At 33.8% G+C, this 18,645-nt stretch overlaps 2 protein-coding genes across 2 annotated transcripts; one reads left to right on the top strand and one right to left on the bottom strand.

Moving 5' to 3' along the window:
• Positions 1–6,525: 6,525 nt before the first annotated feature.
• LOC121228877 (uncharacterized) lies at positions 6,526–7,706 on the bottom strand. The gene is made up of 3 exons (XM_041111888.1): positions 7,257–7,706; positions 7,025–7,158; positions 6,526–6,916 (listed from the first exon to the last, which is right to left on the bottom strand). The coding sequence occupies exons 1-3, from the start codon at positions 7,704–7,706 to the stop codon at positions 6,526–6,528; spliced, it is 975 nt and encodes a 324-aa protein (XP_040967822.1).
• A 4,171-nt stretch (positions 7,707–11,877) lies between these two features.
• On the top strand, positions 11,878–16,997 carry LOC107905472 (beta-galactosidase 5). Its single transcript, XM_016832131.2, has 18 exons — positions 11,878–12,675; positions 12,766–12,861; positions 12,964–13,076; positions 13,196–13,262; positions 13,350–13,442; positions 13,578–13,721; positions 13,825–13,913; positions 14,032–14,137; positions 14,236–14,323; positions 14,513–14,631; positions 14,735–14,899; positions 15,002–15,180; positions 15,284–15,393; positions 15,502–15,611; positions 15,800–15,907; positions 16,017–16,145; positions 16,225–16,427; positions 16,545–16,997. Exons 1-18 carry the CDS (start codon positions 12,505–12,507, stop codon positions 16,654–16,656), a joined length of 2,202 nt encoding a protein of 733 aa, XP_016687620.2. The 5' UTR covers positions 11,878–12,504; the 3' UTR covers positions 16,657–16,997.
• Positions 16,998–18,645: the final 1,648 nt, after the last annotated feature.

The raw sequence follows: 18,645 nt of genomic DNA, 5'->3' as shown, positions 1-18,645 counted from the left end.
CCTTAAGCCATACAGCCCAAGCTAATTGAATATATTCCCTTTTCAAAATCTAACCTAAAAATCACAAAATGTTTCATAGTTAATTCGTTATTGCAACTCAGCAAAAACTAAGCTTTTTGCACAAAGAATAGAATTCCAGCTCTCCACTTGTTCAATAAAAATATAGAACGAATTTCCATGATGACTAGCAAATTTCTAGAATGATCGTTGGGTAAAAGATATTGGCTCTCTTTGAATGCATCATATAAGCAGAGTATTCGATGAAACTCTCCAGGTTTGTGACTTGGTCATAGCTGGTGGAACTTGGAATTGGCATCGACTTGAATTGCTTCTTCCTCGACACATCTTAGCTTGTATTGCAGCAATTTTACCGCCTACACAAGCCGCAGATCCTGATCAGCTTGTATGGAGGTCGATTCTCTTCTTCTAAAACTTACAAACTTGTTGAGAGAAGAGATCTACTACTATAAAGGGATAACTCGATGATTTAGAAAGTTAATACTCTCCAACGAGTAAGGGTCTTCTTATGTCTACTTACTGATGGTGATAGAGTGAGACGTGGAATGACTGATAATGCTCACTATGTGCAGTGTGGAGGACCTGTGAAAACAACAATTCATGTTGTGCGAGATTGCCAATTTGCTATCACGGTTTGACAGACTATTGTACCTAAAAATATTTGGACTTCTTTTTTTAATTATCCACTGAAAACTTGGTTGAAATGGAACATCATGAATAAGGGGAGGCATCACGAAAATTGATGGCGAATGGCCAACTTTCTTTTCAATCATGTATTGGCTACTTTTGGAAGGGTCGAAATGAATTTACTTTCCAGCAAAATAGTAGTAACAATAACTATCTGATTTTGAAATACATGGCTTGGACCAGAAATATCACTAATTATAAATGTACGGATTAACTTATGTGCAGCACAATCACTTGTGATAATTGGTATCCATCTGAGTAAAGATGAGTGAAGCTTAATATAGATGGCGCACTATTGTTACAGTACTCTAATGCTACTATTGGTGGTGTTCTTTGAGATTCAACATGAGGCTAGTTGTTTGGGTTTGCTATGAAGGTTTATGTATTTAACAATTTTCAGATTAAAGCAAGAGCTATATATGGAGGATTCACTCTAGCTTGGAAAAAAGGGTTTCGTAAAGTTGTGATCAAAGCAACAATGCATTGCTGATTGATATAATTGGGGATGATTATGCGGCTGATAATAACCTTTTTGAACTTCGTTTAATACATGATTTATACAAGCAAATCTGACAACTTAAGTTTCGGCATGTCCGACGAGAGCATAATAGACTACCAGTTTATATGGCCAAAGTTATTCCTAATGATCTTAACAGGCCGTTATCGGCTTTTGAAGACCCACCTGATCATACTCGATCTTTATTTGAAGAAGATGGTCATCAAGCAATGATTAATATAGAGCCTTATTGTAGCTCGTTCCTTTTAACTTGTTTCTTTTCTTAAAAAATGGCAATAATCCATATATTTGCGCAGGATTTAATTTACTTTTATGTTACAACAATGTTTAAAAACTATAGACTTATATCCATATATTATATAATTTTTTAATATTTTTACATTTATATCTATGTATTATTTTATGTCATATTTCAATTGTTCCTCTCTATATTGTGTTAAATTGTTAAATTTAATTCTTCTTCTTTTTTTAAAAAATTAGATCGGTAATGAAATTGACTAAACAATTGATTTGTTGACCAAGCAGTTGACCAATTTAATCCAATTTAAACCTCCTTTCTCTTACATAATTCATTAAATGAAGTAACACAATTTTTAAATTGCCTGTTTAGATGAAGCCCGAAATTTTAAAAAATGTGAGAGAAAAATATAAAATTCTAAAGGATTAAAATTTAAAAAAATTGTTAAAAAAAACTTAAATTGATTTCGTAATTTTTTGAGAGGTCAAACATGTATTTTTTTTCCATTAATCAGAGAGTTAAAAAGACTTTAATTTTTGGGAGAATCTAAAATTACAATCATCTTATTTTACCAGAATCAAGACCTTTGCTTGCTGTTAGCTTCTAGGGTAATAAATCAACCGAGTTTGAAATGAGTGAATTTTTGTTTATATTTAGTTGGTTATTTTTAAGTTTGTTTATGTTGATTATGAATTTCATAATATTTGTTTATGTTTATTTGTTTAAAGCTATATGTGTTCATATTTATTCATTTAAATTAAACGAATATGTGCACGAACATATAATTGAATATGTTTACCAACAATATTCATAAATAACTAATAATTAACAAACAAATAATAAATAAAAATAAGCATGTATACATATTTATATTGTTTTTTAGATTAAAAATATTTAAATATTAATATTAATAATTATATTATAAATAAAAATTAAGCACACAAGCTATAAATAATTTTATTAATATATATTAATAAAATAATAAACAAGGTTTAAATGAATATAAACGAGTTTATTCATATTATATGAACAGAATTGAATTTTAATTATTATTTAATTTATAATTAATTTATTTTTTATGGTGTAAACATAAGAATTTTATATTTGAAATAGAGAAAATAATAAAAAACTACCTAAAAGTTTATAAAGTTATTCATTAATTTAAATTTTCCATTTACTTGAAAAGAATAACGTTTTTTAGAAATATTTATAAAACAAAGACATTGAACTTCACTCCAAAAGTAATAAAATAAAGCCATAAATGTCTAATGTAAGTTATTGAATATTGCTGCAGAAGAGAGTCTTTTAATATCATCCCAAATGTAGGGAAATTCAGCTAACACATTTATGTTTTGCTGATGATTTGCTTGTGTTTGCAAAGGGGTCAGCTGACTCTGTTTTTGCTATGAACAATATTCTGGATTTTTTCTATAGTATTTCTGGATTGCAGATGAATAAGGCCAAGAGTGAACTTTTCTGTTATGGGATCAACAATCATAAAGAATTATAGGGCTTTCTGGGGTCAGACTAGGCAATCTGCCTGTAAGGTACTTGGGAGTGCCCTTGATTGCAAAAGGGTTGAAGAGTATGGATTGTAAAAATTTAAAATTTGGTGAATAAGATAACAGGGAGTATTAAATGTTGGGCAGCTAAACACCTTTCTTTTGCAGGAAGACTGCAGCTTTTGCAGTCGGTTGTTTTTAGCATTCAGAACTGCTGATGCAGGGTACTGCTCATTCCCTTTGATAAAGGATGAGAAGGATGAACGCGAAAGCGGATCGTAAAGTTTGTTAAAGTCTTGGATTTGACTTAGGACTTTAAACGTTCGGAAAGAAACTTGAATTTTTGATACAACTTGAAACGAAATTAAATCCAAGTTAGATAAAATAATTAAAATAAATAATAAATCAAAGATTAAGGAAGTGAATAAAAAAGATAAATGGAAAGATAGAACGTGGCGTGTAGAAGTCCTAAGAAGCCTTGGAAACACGAAGAATCCATAACCCCCTCCAAGCGACTCTAATTTTCCCTCTAAGATAAAAACCTTGATAAGAAAAAGTTTGAAGATAATCCCCACAATCTAAAAAGATTGTTAAAACTATTCTAAAAGAAACTCAAGAGAAATTTTTGAAAAGAAAAACTCAAAGAGAATTTATTAACTCAAAAGAGAAATAAAATAATAATGAATTGTCTTGAAACTTCAACTCTTCTTCTCGAATCTTTTTTGTGATAAAGTCTTGAACCATTAAATTGAGTTTTGACTTTATCTGTTTGAATTTGGATCTCGTAATTGGGCCTTGAGGAAAACTAAACTCATCTCTATTATGGCATTTGAATTGGGCTGAGTTACTCGTATCACCCCCACTCAATTATGCAATGCTTATCTTTGAAGAGGTTATGAAGGGCAAGCTAAAGGTGTAAAAGTAATTTGGGAGAAGATATGTCATCCCAAAGTAGGAGGACTAGGGGTGAGGGATTTACATCTTTGGAACAAAGTGTGCATGCTGCAAAATCTGTGGGCAGTTTGGATGAAGGCAGGGACTCTTTGGGTTGCCTGGATTGAAGCATATGTTCTTAAAGGAGAAAATGTTTTTCAAGTTCAGGCCAAGCAATATCATAGTTGGTCGTGGGGGAATTTACTAAAATTGAGGTTAGTGCCACTGTTGGGAGGCTTTCTAACCACTTACAAGGCTAAGAAGAGCTGGGATACTCTGAGACAAAAGCAGAATGAAGTTTCCTAGCATAAATTAGTATGGGGAACCTTTTCAATTCCATGACATTCTTTTATCGCATGGTTAGCGATACATGATAGGCTGGCTACAAAGAGCAGAATGTTGGCAGGGGGTCTACAAGTTGATTCAGTTTGTGTTCTCTGTCATGATAGTTTAGAGACAAGGAACACCTTTTTGTGCGTTGTTCCTATTTAAAAGAATTATGGGGCTTGATAATGCTGTCTTTTGAATTGCAAGCTTGTATGTTTGCTTCTTGGGAGGATGAACTGGAATGGATTCAAAAAGCTGTTTAAGGGTAAAAGCTTGTTTGCAGCTATACTAAAGATTGCTTGGAATGCAAAGATCTACCTGGTTTGGCAAGAGAGAAATAGGATATCTCATGGTTATACAGGGAAAACTGTAGAGTTGCTGTTTGTTCAGTTGAAGAATCTAGTTAGGGAGAGGCTTACTAAAACTCGTATTGCTGTAAATAACTTAAATATGACAGGCAAAAAATCGGGATTGGTCATGCAATTGGCTGATGTTTTTATAGCAAAATATTGCTCTTTTTGGATGAATAAAAAATTTATATATCTAAACAAAAACTCATTATATCAAAATAAAGTTTGAAAATTCAAAATTAATGTTAAAAAACCAAAAACAATTATCATGAACCATTAAAACTTTTTAAATTGAATTCAATCTTATCCTAATATGAAGGATATTATGCATTTAGTACCTTTAAACTCATGTTTTTAAAATGAAAATTAAAACTTAATCGGCTAAATGTACAATGAAAATTAATAATCAAATATATAACATATGACCATAGTTAGTTCATATATAAACCATATAACATTAGCTCAATTTTTTTAAATCAGATCAATGGTTGAATCAATTAGGCCATTGATTCATCGATCTAATTAAAAAGTTATTACAAATTAAAACATTTTAAAATTTTCGGTTCAACTATCAATTTAACTAGTTCTCGATCTAATTAGTTTAAAGTTATTTTTCGGACCAATCCTCTAATCGATTCCCATTTTAATCTGTTTAATCCGCTAATTTAATTCGGTTGAGTATACATTATTACTTTAACTTAGTGGGGTAAACTAAAAAGTATAGAGTTTGACTAAACTAACGCAAAAATAACTACACTAAAAAAATAAAGGGTTGAGTTAATTTGAATTAATGTTGTTATGAAAGGCTTTCGCCAACTGTATGTGGGACTATTAAAGCCATTCATTTCTAAGTGCATGATGATGGTGGGGAGGACCGAGATAGAAACGAGTGTTCATTAGTTATTAAACTTCATGTGATGTGATCCAAAGATCACGTTAAGCTGTAAACAATAGTTTAAGAGGTTGTTAGATTTGTTATTATCAGAAGTGGACAAATATTTGAAATCATACCAAAATAGAAAAGGCATGTTTCTTTGAATATGTTGCTTCCACCGACGTAAACGGAACGGAGGTCTAGCGGGACACAACTTCTTGCTTTAAAAACACAACTTGAAAAATGGAAAGAAACAAACGGCTAACTAACGGTGCCCCCTAAATTACTCATTACATCCACACAAGTACATAAAGGTCCCAAATTCCTTATCAACTTTATTGCCTAATTCATTCGCCATACTCGTCATCGGATTGATAGTATCTTTAATCTCCACTTTATATTATCTTTAATTCGTCGTCATATAATATAAAATCATCTCATTCTATAAAGGTTAACAAAGACAATTAAATTATTATTAGCTTGATTTTCTCACTATTTTTTTCACACTTTAAAATATATATACGTAATACGTATTGAATCTGTTGAAGTTAAAATATAACATCAAGTGAAAATGTTAATTTGGGTTTGAAAAAAAAATTAAATGTAGTGATTTTGAAGAAAGAAAAGCTTAGAAATGAGCATCGGGGTTGTATGTCTTCATATGCATGCTTTACTGCTGACTTGTATATAATTGTTCGTTAACTGCTGCTTTAATTAATCATGCAACAACCATACACAAGATTACAATATTAGGTAACTGTCAGGATCCACATGAGGAGGCGAATATGTCATCTCTTAAACACTACTATTAACTAATAACTAATAACTCGAAAACTCCCTACTTAATTTTTTTTATTAAATTTAATTAGTTGTCGATGACATTTTGATTGAAACCTAAAATTGAGGCTTTAAAGTAATTTTTTAACCTGATTTTTTTATTAAATAGTAAAAGAAGAAAACATTGTTGTATTAATATTTATTATTTTATTAAAAATAAATTTTTAAGTAATTTTTTTTAATTGAGTTTATGTCAAATTGTAACTCCAATTTAATTTTTTTGATTAAATAAACAAAGAGAATTACAAAGAGAAAGTCAGAAACAAGTTAACAAAAGAATTATCATTCTTCAGAATCTTTTTAATCTCCAACGGGGGATCCTCAATAATGTTCAAAGATTCAGCACTCGACGGAGCCCTTTTTGCCAAAGCATCAGCTACTTGATTAGTAACTCTAAGAGCATAATTCAAAGACCACTTCTCTTCAAATGATAGAATTTGTTGAATTCTCCTTATCAAAGAGTTTTGTGAATCACCCATTTTACTGTCATTGATAGAGATCACGTTCTCAAGGTTGTCTGATTGTATAATGACCTCATCATAGCCTTGTTTTTGGAGAATAAGTAGTCCATTTAGTACGCCCCACAATTCAGCTGTCGCAATTGAGCATTCCCCCAAGATCCACTCCCCTTTGCTATTACGTATCACGCCACCTGTAGCAGAAAGACCAGACACAGGGTGAACAGCACCATCAGTATTAAGGAAAACGCACGTACATGAGTTATGATGGGCTGAGAACTACTTCAGCTGAGAAGTCGTCTCATCATTATGGACGAAGAGAAAGTGCTTTGCCCAGCTATAAGAGACACTGACAATGTCCTTTGGGTGCATAGCATGTCCTTGAAAGATGGACAAATTTCGATTTTTCCAGATGCGCTATAGAATGATCTCACAAAGACAAGCCCAAGAAGAGTCACCCAGCTTGTTCGTAAAGAAAAGTTACAGGTTCGAGAAAAGCCACTCTAAAATATTACCAGAGTAGAAACTCCCAAGCTGATTAGCAGGGATGATGTTTTGCCAAATCTCCCTTGCAAAAGAGCAATCTCTAAGAAATGAAGAGTATATTCCTTAATATAACCACATAGATGGCACGTCGCATCTTGCGCAATACCCCTCATAACTCTTTCAGAGTTAGTTAGAAGCCTCTGCTTGAGAATTAACCAGATGAAATGTTTCACACGTTGAGGTCCTGGAATTTTCCAAAGCATGCTCCAAGTCGCCTCCTTCGGATTCCAAAACTCATCTTTTAGCAAAAAGTACGCACTTTTCACAGAAAAAACCCCTGATGTCGTTCTAGACCAAGAAAGAAAATTCGGTCCGGCCTGATCTAGAGGAAGGGGAATGCTGATGATGCGCCTAACCACTTCTTCTGGCAGCCATAATCTAAAAAGATCAAGATTCCAATCACCATTGACTAAAACCATCTTATTGATTTTGGTCTCAGGCGCAATGTTGTCATAACTTAGAATATACTGATTAAGTGGTCCCAAATTAGGAATCCAATTATCTTTCCATCATCGTATAGTCTTCCCATTACCAATAGACCAAATCATATTACTCCGCAAGAGAGGCCAAGCTTTGGCAACTGCTTTCCACATATAGGAGCAACTATTCCTCATAATGGATTCCGACATACTTTCACACAAACCATACTTAGCTCTTAGGATCCTAACCCAGAGAGTTTCAGACTTGGTAATAAGATTATAGCCAATTTTCAGCATGAAAGCTTTATTCTGATCCCCCAAGCGACGAAGACCAAGTCCTCCATGAACCTTAGGCTGACATATATCATCTACCCTACTAAGGCCATCTTCTTTTTACCATTCGCAGCTCCCCAAATAAATTGTCTCACTAATTCTTCAATAGAGTCACAAATTCCTTTAGAGACAGGGGTTGATTGCATGAGGTAACTTGGTATAGACAATAAAACCGACTGTGCTAAGGTGACTCTTCCAGCAAAAGAAAGACTCTTAGCTTCCTAACTAGAAAGTCGACTACGAACTCTTTCCACCAAGAAATGTAAGTTGCTATTAGTAACTCTCCGGTGAAAAAGTGGGACCCCAAGGTAGTGGCCTAAATCCTTAACTTCTTGAAACCCAAGGGTATCATTTATGGCTTTCCTTAAGGGTTCATTAACCCCCACAAAAAAAAGCACGTTCGTCTTCTTAGCATTAACCTTATGACCAGAAAGCTTGCAAAAGTTGTTCAAAAAATCCTTAAGGAGGCCACTATGAACTAAATCGGCTTGGCTAAAAATCACCAGGTCATCTGCAAAGAAAAGATGTGATAAATTTGGACCTGTGCGCGATAATCGAACGAGGCTCCACTCCCTTGCCGAAATGCTCTGGTGAAATCTATGCCCCAACCATTCCATACAAAGAACAAAGAGATAACACATTATATAAGCACAGAGGTCGATCTTTATGGGGGCTTGGTCCTCCAAAATTTTTTAAAATATTTTTATTTTCTTTTTGAAGTTCTTAAAATTTTAAAAAATTCTCATTTATCTTATAAAAATTTTAATTACACATCTAAATTAAAAAAAACATTTTCATTGAAATTTTTATTAGTTGCCTAAAACTTAACTTCAGAATTCACCCCTACATATATATATATATATATAAAAAACTAAAATTTAATTATATAAAGACAGGGTTTGGTTTTGAATTGTTAAGCTGCCTAAATTATCTTAAGGTGTAAGGGTGAGTTAATGCCCTTACCTAAGAGGTTTGATTTGAACATAGAGGATTTCTTTAAAGAGCCTTGTAATTTGGTTCAAATATTTTATAAAAGTTTTATTTAAAAAATTGTACAGTTAGTCACCCAATTATTACAGTGTTTCTGTATTGATTATCAAATTATAAAAAATTTAATTTCGTCACTAGTTAGATTATTTCTGTTTTGGTTACTATTTGTTAAACGTTGAACACATTTAGTCCTCAATACTCACACATTCTATCAATTTGATCATAATTCTAAATAATTTAATAAATTTAACCATTCACATTTACAAATTTTATGAATTTTGATTCTCAAACACATGCAATTATGATTTTCCCAACATCTGCAAAGGGAAAAGCTTGAGGCTGCCGGTTGCTCTCACACTGTACTGCCGAGACGAAAGAAGTGGGTTAAGCCATCGATTGTGAAGAACCTTGCTCGAGCTAAGGAATACTTTGCCAAGAAGAGGGCTGCATCCAGGGGCGTAGCCAGGGGGGGCTGGCATGGGCCCCGGCCCCCCCAAAATGGAAAATTTCATTTTAGGCCCTTGAAATTTTTTAAAAATTTTAAATTAGTAAAGGTAAAATTTCACTTTGGCCCCCCTAAAATTATAAAAATTTAATTTAATCCTTTACAAATTATAAAAATATAAACTATAAAAAATTAAAATTTCATCCGGCCCCCCTAAAAAATTTTTCTGGCTTCGCCCCTGGCTGAATCATCATCATAACCCGACTCCACTACTGCATGAATGGCATGTAATTGATCTGCTCTGTTTTGACAAAATGTTAAGAGCAGTTTGCATTAATCTCTTTGGGTCTCCTTTTACATTATTTTTGGAGACCCCAAGGAGGGTTGCTGGGTCACTGACTATATTTCCCGGGATTCATTCAATTCTTTTTCCTTTTAATGTTTTCGATCATTAACGTTTTAATTATAAATTTAATTATAATTATATTTATTTATGTGTTTAAGGATAAAATTTATAAAATTTATAAATGTGAAGAGTTAAATTTATTGAATTATTTAGAATTAGGATCAAATTGATAGAGTGAGTAAATATTGCAAACTAATTATGTTATTATACTAGGTAAAAAAATTAGATTATATTTTTCTTAACCATTTAACGAAAAGTGATTAATACAAAAATGATTGAAAATTTTGAATTTTTTATAATTTAATGATGAAAATAAAGAACGCCCTTTTAACAAATATTTTTATAGAAGCTTGAGTAGACGTAATAATGAAAGTAATATACAAATTTGAAAACAATTTTATCTTAATTCTTGTGTACTGCTATTTAATATTTAAATTAAAAAATACCAATAGGGGAAGAGGAGGTTTAAAATAAAGTTTAATCATCGAAGTTTAGTTAAATTGATTTTTATAATCAATCATGATATTTAAAAATTATGAGTTTGAATCTCAGTGCCTATTTTGCTTTTTCAGATTGTGACAATTTTTATATAGTAATAATAATAATATTAAACATTAACTTGATGAGAAAAAGGCCATCAAACTTATTCCTGGTTTAGTGATAAATAATGCGCGGACATTATGACCAATATTCGACCTTGTATGTAACCTCACACCCCTCCTTCCAACTTAAAGTGCAAGAAAAGTTGTGATTGCACTAGAAAAATAAAAAATAAACCTCAGATATTTTATTGAATTATGGTTATGTAATAAGAGGATATAAATGTTAATAGCTTACAAACACAAACACAAGAGCCCGATGTCTTAGGGTTATGTTTTTGGTCACCTAAGATCTTCCTAATTTCCTATGAAACATTGTAAACGACAGAAGTGAAATGCGGTCAGATTTTGTTGTATATACAATTGCATGGTGCACATGGGCAAGGAAGGTGAACATGCTCAACCAATCCACATTGGCTCTAAACCAATTTTCAACCTAAAACATTAATTAAGTACCTTATCTTCTAAGCCAGCCAACTGTGTTTTTTCTTTTGGTCAAGATTCTTTTTTAAGGGAACCAATAGGGATAACACACACAGACAGAACATCAAGATGAAGTAAAGCAGAAGACAACAAACTTTTCTTTATTCAGCAACTAATCTGCTTCCATATTCAGTACAGCTATTTAAGAAATGGGTTAACAAAAGACATGAAAACCCTAAAGCTAAAATTTTCATTGTTGGAGTGATTAATATGAATGATCAAATGGCAACAAAACACATCACATGCCAGATGGGATAGAAGAGAGTCTGCAGTACATGAACTGACAAAAAAACACGATAGTATGTCGCATGCCACCGTCGCGATCATAGTATTTAATTTCATTTATAATTTTTTGAGGGTGTGGTTGAGGAATTGCATTATCCGAAAAAGGGACTCTAATGAAAATGAAATGAAACGACACAAAGAAATGATTTGCACATGCAAACACCACACAAAGGGTTATTCTCTATTATCACATTTGGTATGAAATTGATTTAAATCATAAAAGTTTGAGCAATACATGCTGTACAATATTATTACTGCTTTGTATTTGGGGTATGGATAGTAAATTAGATTTGTGATATTTCATTGATTAAGCTATACATTTCCTTCATAAATAAATTTTTTTTAATATAGAGGAGAAGAAAAGAGAATAATTCAACTTATAATTTGAAGAGAATTTTAATTATTGTTTCAATATTAATATGAATAATTAAGAGTTCTGGACTTGATTTCATTTGATTAAAAAAGTAAACAATAAAAAAACTTTTATTTAGTAATTCAAAAAATTAACTCGAAATAAGTGAAAAGTAAAGTAGTTTAAGGATTTGAATTTCAAACCATATAACTTTAATAAAAAATTTACAATGAACCCATCATAAAAACAATTTTTTTTTCCTACTTCGAAAATGTTCTGCTTTAAGCTACATATTAGAAGAAACTGGGGATAGTAACTTTTTTTCGAGATTTGTTTTTCTTTTGTACTAATGATTTTGAATGGAGGACTTGCTTTAGAGTTGTCATTTATTAGCATTTCCTAGATTACTATACTTCACTTGAACTTCAAGTTTTATTCATCATCACATTCAATGATAGTAACTCCGATAAATATATATCCAATTATCAATACATAGAAATGATTTTTACACTTTATTTTTAATACCTGCCGTAAAACATTAAAAATAAATAAATTCCCCTGATTCTTCACTACAATCAAAACCCAGAACATTTCAAGTTTTTAAACTGAACTCGAGGGATGGAAACATTATACAAAGTTTTTTTTCTTTGGTACTGTTTGCTTCTCCAATATTTTAATGTAGGGGATTCTTCCATTACTTTTTAACTGCGAGTAACATATCCCAAGTACATATAAAGACAAGCAGAGTTCAGAGCTTTTATGTGAACTGTGAAAAGAACAATGCTAGTTTCAGAGTAGCAGATCAGTGTCTTTACCAACTTCTCTCTGCTCTACCAATTCAAGTTTTTTTTTTTTTTTTTTTGGTTTCAAAAGTTCCCTTCGAGTTGACTTTGTATTGAAGAGAAATGGAAACTAGCTCAGTTTCCAAGCTGTTGATTTTCTTCTTCTCAGCCTTTTTAGCGAGTTCTAAGCTAATCCAGTGCAGCATTACCTATGATAAGAAAGCCATTCTCATCAATGGACAAAGGAGAATCCTCATCTCCGGCTCCATTCATTATCCCAGAAGCACTCCTGAGGTATAGTCTCTTCACATTAAAAAAAACAATCCCTGAAAACTTTTAAAAGCAAAGGACTGATCTATTGGGTGTTTTTCCCCCTGTATTTAGATGTGGGAGGATCTTATTAAGAAGGCTAAAGATGGAGGCTTAGATGTCATAGACACATATGTCTTTTGGAATGGCCATGAACCTTCTCCTGGCAATGTACTACCTTAGATCTCAAATGGCTCATCTGAACTTTGAATTCTATGTTTTTTTAGTTTAACTTCTTTTAACATTTCATTTGGAGTTCTGTTTTTTTTTCAGTATAATTTCGAGGGAAGATATGATCTTGTACGGTTTATCAAGACAGTGCAAAAACTGGGACTATATGTTCATCTTCGCATTGGACCTTATATTTGTGCAGAATGGAATTTTGGGTAGTTACTATTTTTATTATATCGTTTGGCTTGACAAAAAGATTTGTTATAATTTAATGTATTTTTATTTATTTTGTTTAATTGAGTGGTTTACAATTTACATTCTCGCTCTGCTACAGAGGATTTCCTGTTTGGCTAAAGTATGTTCCTGGTATCAGCTTCAGAACTGATAATGAGCCCTTCAAGGTGTTCTTTTTCTCCCTTTAATTTATACCTTTTTGTTTTCTTTCTGTTACTTTACTAAAATGGAAACTTTTTTCATTTTATTTACAGAGGGCGATGCAAGGATTTACCCAGAAAATTGTACAAATGATGAAGAATGAAAAACTTTTTGCGTCACAAGGTGGCCCCATCATCTTGTCTCAGGTATGAGATTCTTGCTATTTGTGGCATTTATGGTTTCTAGTTTTAGAGGCTTTGTATATTGCTTAAATCAGCAATGAACTGACTGACTATGTTTAAGCTTTTTAATCTCTTTTACACTAATTCATTTTTGTGCAGATTGAAAATGAATATGGACCTGAGAGTAGGGCACTTGGAGCAGCTGGTCATGCATACATTAATTGGGCTGCAAAAATGGCTGTTGAACTTAACACAGGGGTCCCATGGGTAATGTGCAAGGAAGATGACGCCCCAGACCCTGTGGTAGGCAATGATCTACTTCAATCATTTTTCTTTTTCATCCTTACCGAGTTTAATGTCATCTCAAAAGCCCTTGACTCTGTTTACCCTCTTATCTTGATTTCAGATAAATGCGTGTAATGGCTTTTACTGTGATGGATTCTCACCCAACAAACCTTACAAGCCCACGATGTGGACCGAGGCTTGGAGTGGCTGGTTAGTACTTTCTTTGCCGATCTTTTAGGCTGATGTTTGGAATTGATAGTGGATTAACGTTAGAAATGCTGATTTCTCCATTCCTTTATCTGATATTTGTTCCCCCGATACTGAGAAGGTTTACAGAATTTGGTGGCCCAATTCACCAGCGCCCGGTTCAAGACCTGGCATTTGGCGTTGCTCGTTTCATACAAAAGGGTGGCTCCTATGTTAATTATTACATGGTTAGTTACCATGTTCATTTTGGTTTTAATTCAAAAATACTCACGGTAATAGCAACAAGTTTAAGCTTACCAGTTTATGCTCCTTCTGTTTTTGATAGTACCATGGAGGAACCAACTTTGGACGGACTGCTGGCGGACCGTTTATTACAACCAGTTATGACTATGATGCTCCAATCGATGAATATGGTGAGAAACTGAGTTAAATTTCATTGCAGTTAAAAACACGAATTTGAAGTTCTCTTAATCTTTCACAATCTAAGCGTGCCTTATCTTAGTTTTACAGGAGCAGTTAGATCTGACTGTTGAACATATAACGAAATATTTTAGGGGTTTTGTCTTTGAACTCTGAGTTATGGATATGTTTACCTCGTTTAGGTTTAATCCGACAGCCTAAATACGATCATCTGAAGGAGCTTCATAGGGCTATTAAGCTATGTGAACATGCTTTAGTTTCCTCAGATCCTACTGTTACTTCCTTAGGAACCTATCATCAAGTAAGCTTTCTTTGGTCAATGATTACTCTTATTATATGTTGATAGTAGGATGATTTGAAAAAGGAACTTTCAACTGATAATGTTAATCATGATTACTTTTCAGGCCCATGTATTCTCTTCAAGGCAAGGAGGCTGTGCTGCTTTTCTCTCAAATTTCCATATGAAATCTGCTGCAAGGGTGACGTTTAATAACAGGCACTACGATTTGCCCCCTTGGTCTATTAGCATTCTTCCGGATTGCAAAAATGTGGCGTTTAACACTGCATTAGTAAGTGAATTCAGATCTTTTTAGCGTAGTTTAAGGCTTTTTTCTTTAAATCTTTCGATATTCCTACGGAAATCCTTACATAACTATCCTATGTGCATCAAGGTTGGAGTTAAAACCTCACGGATTCAAATGCTGCCAGCAAACACCAAGATGTTCCCATGGGAGGCTTATGGTGAAGACATTTCTTCTCTAGGAGCAAGTTCAAGAATCACAGCTCCTGGACTCTTGGAGCAAATGAATGTTACCAGAGATAATAGTGACTACCTGTGGTACACAACCAGGTGAGGCACTGCATTTCAAGACACTTGAGGTTTAATATTTAATTTAAATCGATCGAGGCAATTAGCTAATGAATAATTTCTTCTTGGTTAAATGTCATCCCAGTGTTGACATTAGTCCATCAGAATCGTTTCGGCGAGGAGGACAAAAACCCACTCTCAATGTGGATTCAGCTGGCCATGCTCTTCATGTTTTTGTCAACGGACAGTTTTCAGGTTGGTTGTAGATTTACTCGCAAGAGAAATGATTGACCTACATTACATACTAAGGGCACTGTGCCTTGTATCTGCTTAAGTCATACTAAGGCGTATAGTACATTACAGGGTCAGCATATGGAACTAGGGAAAACAGGAGATTCACATATACAGGACCAGTGAATCTACATGCTGGAACAAATCACATTGCACTCCTCAGCGTAGCTGTTGGATTGCCGGTTAGTTGCTCTTGACCATGCTTATCTGGATGCAAATGTTAGCTATCACATAATTCAGACATTTCCTTTACATTCGGGTCCATTAGGATGGGATGGGGAACTGAATTTGTCCCAATCAACACTTTAAACTCAATACACTATATAGTAAAGTTTTACAATTATTGACACGAATTTATGGTGGGGTGAAGAATGATGGACTGCATTTCGAGACATGGAAAACTGGAATCCAAAGTGTATTGTTACATGGCCTTAACCAAGGAAAGAAGGATTTGACGTGGCAGAAATGGTCATACCAGGTTTGACAACTTGCATTGGTCTGCACAAACTAAAATTGGCCTGTTTCGATAATGCTTTATTAAATTCCGGGAAAAAGTTGCTCAGGCTCACATAACCACTCTCAAACAGGTTGGCTTAAGAGGAGAAGCAATGAATTTGGTCTCTCCCCATGGAGCCTCTTCTGTTGAATGGATTCGAGGTGAACGGATTCAAGGTTCACTAGCAGCACGGAGCCGGCAGTCTATGACATGGTATAAGGTAAGGGGTGAATAAGGCATTTTGTCATTCTTTTTGTTGGCCTTACGTTAGAAGCTAAACCGTGTCCTGGAAATTGCAGACGTATTTCAATGCCCCAGGAGGTAATGAACCACTGGCTTTGGATATGCGGAGTATGGGAAAGGGTCAAGTATGGATTAACGGACAAAGCTTAGGAAGATATTGGATGGCTTATGCAAAGGGTAACTGCGGTACTTGTAGTTACTTGGGGACATTCCGAACTACAAAGTGCCAGAGTGGTTGTGACCAGCCAACCCAAAGATGGTATATCCTCAAACTCCATATACGTCTAAGCTCAGTGAACTTCTCATGATGCAGTTAGCATAAAATACAATTATATTTGAATACTTCTAAACTCCTCATCTTCTGGATTCCTTTTAGGTACCATGTTCCAAGATCATGGCTAAAGCCAACAAAAAATTTGTTAGTAGTCTTTGAAGAACTTGGTGGAGATGTATCAAAAATATCTCTTGTGAGGAGATCAGTTTTATAAACATTGCCTAGACAACACCACAAGTCTGGGAGCTGGGAAGGAAAACAAGGTGCAAGAATATAGGTGGAGAAGACATCCCAGTTTCACTGTCTAAATTCTTTTTCACTATTGTTTTATTTGGTTTACTTAGGCAGCCGTCATTAAACTCACCATGCATGAAAAGAATGCTCTGTAAAGAAATGGGGGCTGATGGCAAGCTAGCCTGTTAATATCTGAGTTTGAAATCCCATTTTTGGCCATCTCTTTCTACTGAGAGGAGCGCCAAATTCATTCTCAAAATGCAAAGCAGTTAACAGTATTGTTCAACATTGATTTCAAGAAATGGATCATTATTGTTTCCAGATTTTTTTGCTATTGACAGGGAAGTCAATTCCTGAGGTCAGAAAAACAAACAATTTTAATATACTGAAGCAAATAGTAGTAGAACACAACAACCGCATGTTATTTCGTATCTGTCCAAAGACAGATCTTTATGATATTCTAGTTTCAGAAACAAAGTTGAAGCAGTAGAATACAAGTTTTATTTCATACTTTGTGCACCAAGTTGGTCAAGACTATTCTCTGCTGCAACTCGTCTTTCTTTGCCCCCACAACTTTGTCAATCAATTTGCCTTCTTTGAGATAGATAAAAGTTAGCATGGCCTCCACATTCCATTCCTCCGCCACGGTCTGAGAGATAAATAAAACAATGAATTCGTCAAGAAAACAATAACTACTTCTGCCATCCTTTTATTCAGTCAAAGTTTAATACAAATCAAAATCTAATTACATAACGCTACCTTCAATTCATCCACATCCACCTTCAAGTATGTTACATTAGGCAGCTTTTTAGCAAGATCTACCAGGACTGGTGCAATAACACGAAATGTCCCTCTCCATGAAGCTATGAAATGCACCATGTCCTACTCAAGAAAATCTTAGCTCGAGTATGATAAAGCTTTTAAAATATTATTCATAGGTGTTAAAAATAATATATTTTAATCTCATTCTTAATGCGTTTTTTTTTGTGATTATTCGATGTTAATAGTGAATTTTATGCTTCTAATCCTTTAAATTCATGTTTTTATACCTAGGAGAGCATTTGGGAGCAAAAAGAGTGAAAAACGGAAAATTGGATCAAGGTACAAGAGCCACACGGGTTGGACCATTCCACACGGCTTGGACACACTGTTTAGCTTTACCAGACGGATACGTGCAAGCTTTACAGTGAGAAGTCAGCAACGAGAACTCACTGTCTCAGCTCACACATGCCACAAGGTGCTCGCAAGGGGAGCTTGTGGTTTCAGCTCGCATATACCTAAGGAGTTCGCATGTAGGGACCACGAAATCTAACAGACAACCCAAAACAGCATACGTGTCCAATATGCATAGAGTCTACTAAGAATGTCAATTCCACGAATAGTAACCATGTATATAAATACTCGATTGTCCCCTTTAATGGGACAGGATAGAAAATTACTTAATTATTGAAAATCAAAATTCAAATTCAAGTCAACTGAGGGTCTTAAAAGCCAAATCATGATTATCAAATAAATAGACAAAACATGAATTTTTACTAGCTTCTTGAACTCTTCAGCCAACTGAAGTTGCTATTTCCATGACTCATATAATATCCCGAAAATTTTTACAGTAAGATATTATCCTTGATATTGTAAAATAAAGAAATAAAGTGACAAAAAGGGAAATTTTATTATGTCAACATTGGGAAGTATATTATGATATATTACATTATTAATTCAAGAAAGGACTAAATTGTAAAAGTTAAAAAAGGTTTTGTTGCCCAAGAATAAATACTTAAAATTTGAGGGGTTAAAATGTAGATATGAAAAACTTGAAGGACCAATAGTGCAAATATTTTAGGGGTGGAATAATCTAAAAACTAAGAAAAATGGATGAATTAGGACCAAATCGAATAGGTGAAGAATTATGAGGGACTAAATCGTAATTTTTCCAAATTAAGTGATGACTCAATGATAAAATTTTAAAAGA

Source organism: Gossypium hirsutum, chromosome A05, assembly GCF_007990345.1.
Source record: "Gossypium hirsutum isolate 1008001.06 chromosome A05, Gossypium_hirsutum_v2.1, whole genome shotgun sequence".
Lineage (NCBI taxonomy): Eukaryota > Viridiplantae > Streptophyta > Magnoliopsida > Malvales > Malvaceae > Gossypium > Gossypium hirsutum.
This window is presented reverse-complemented; position numbering and strand designations above follow the sequence as displayed.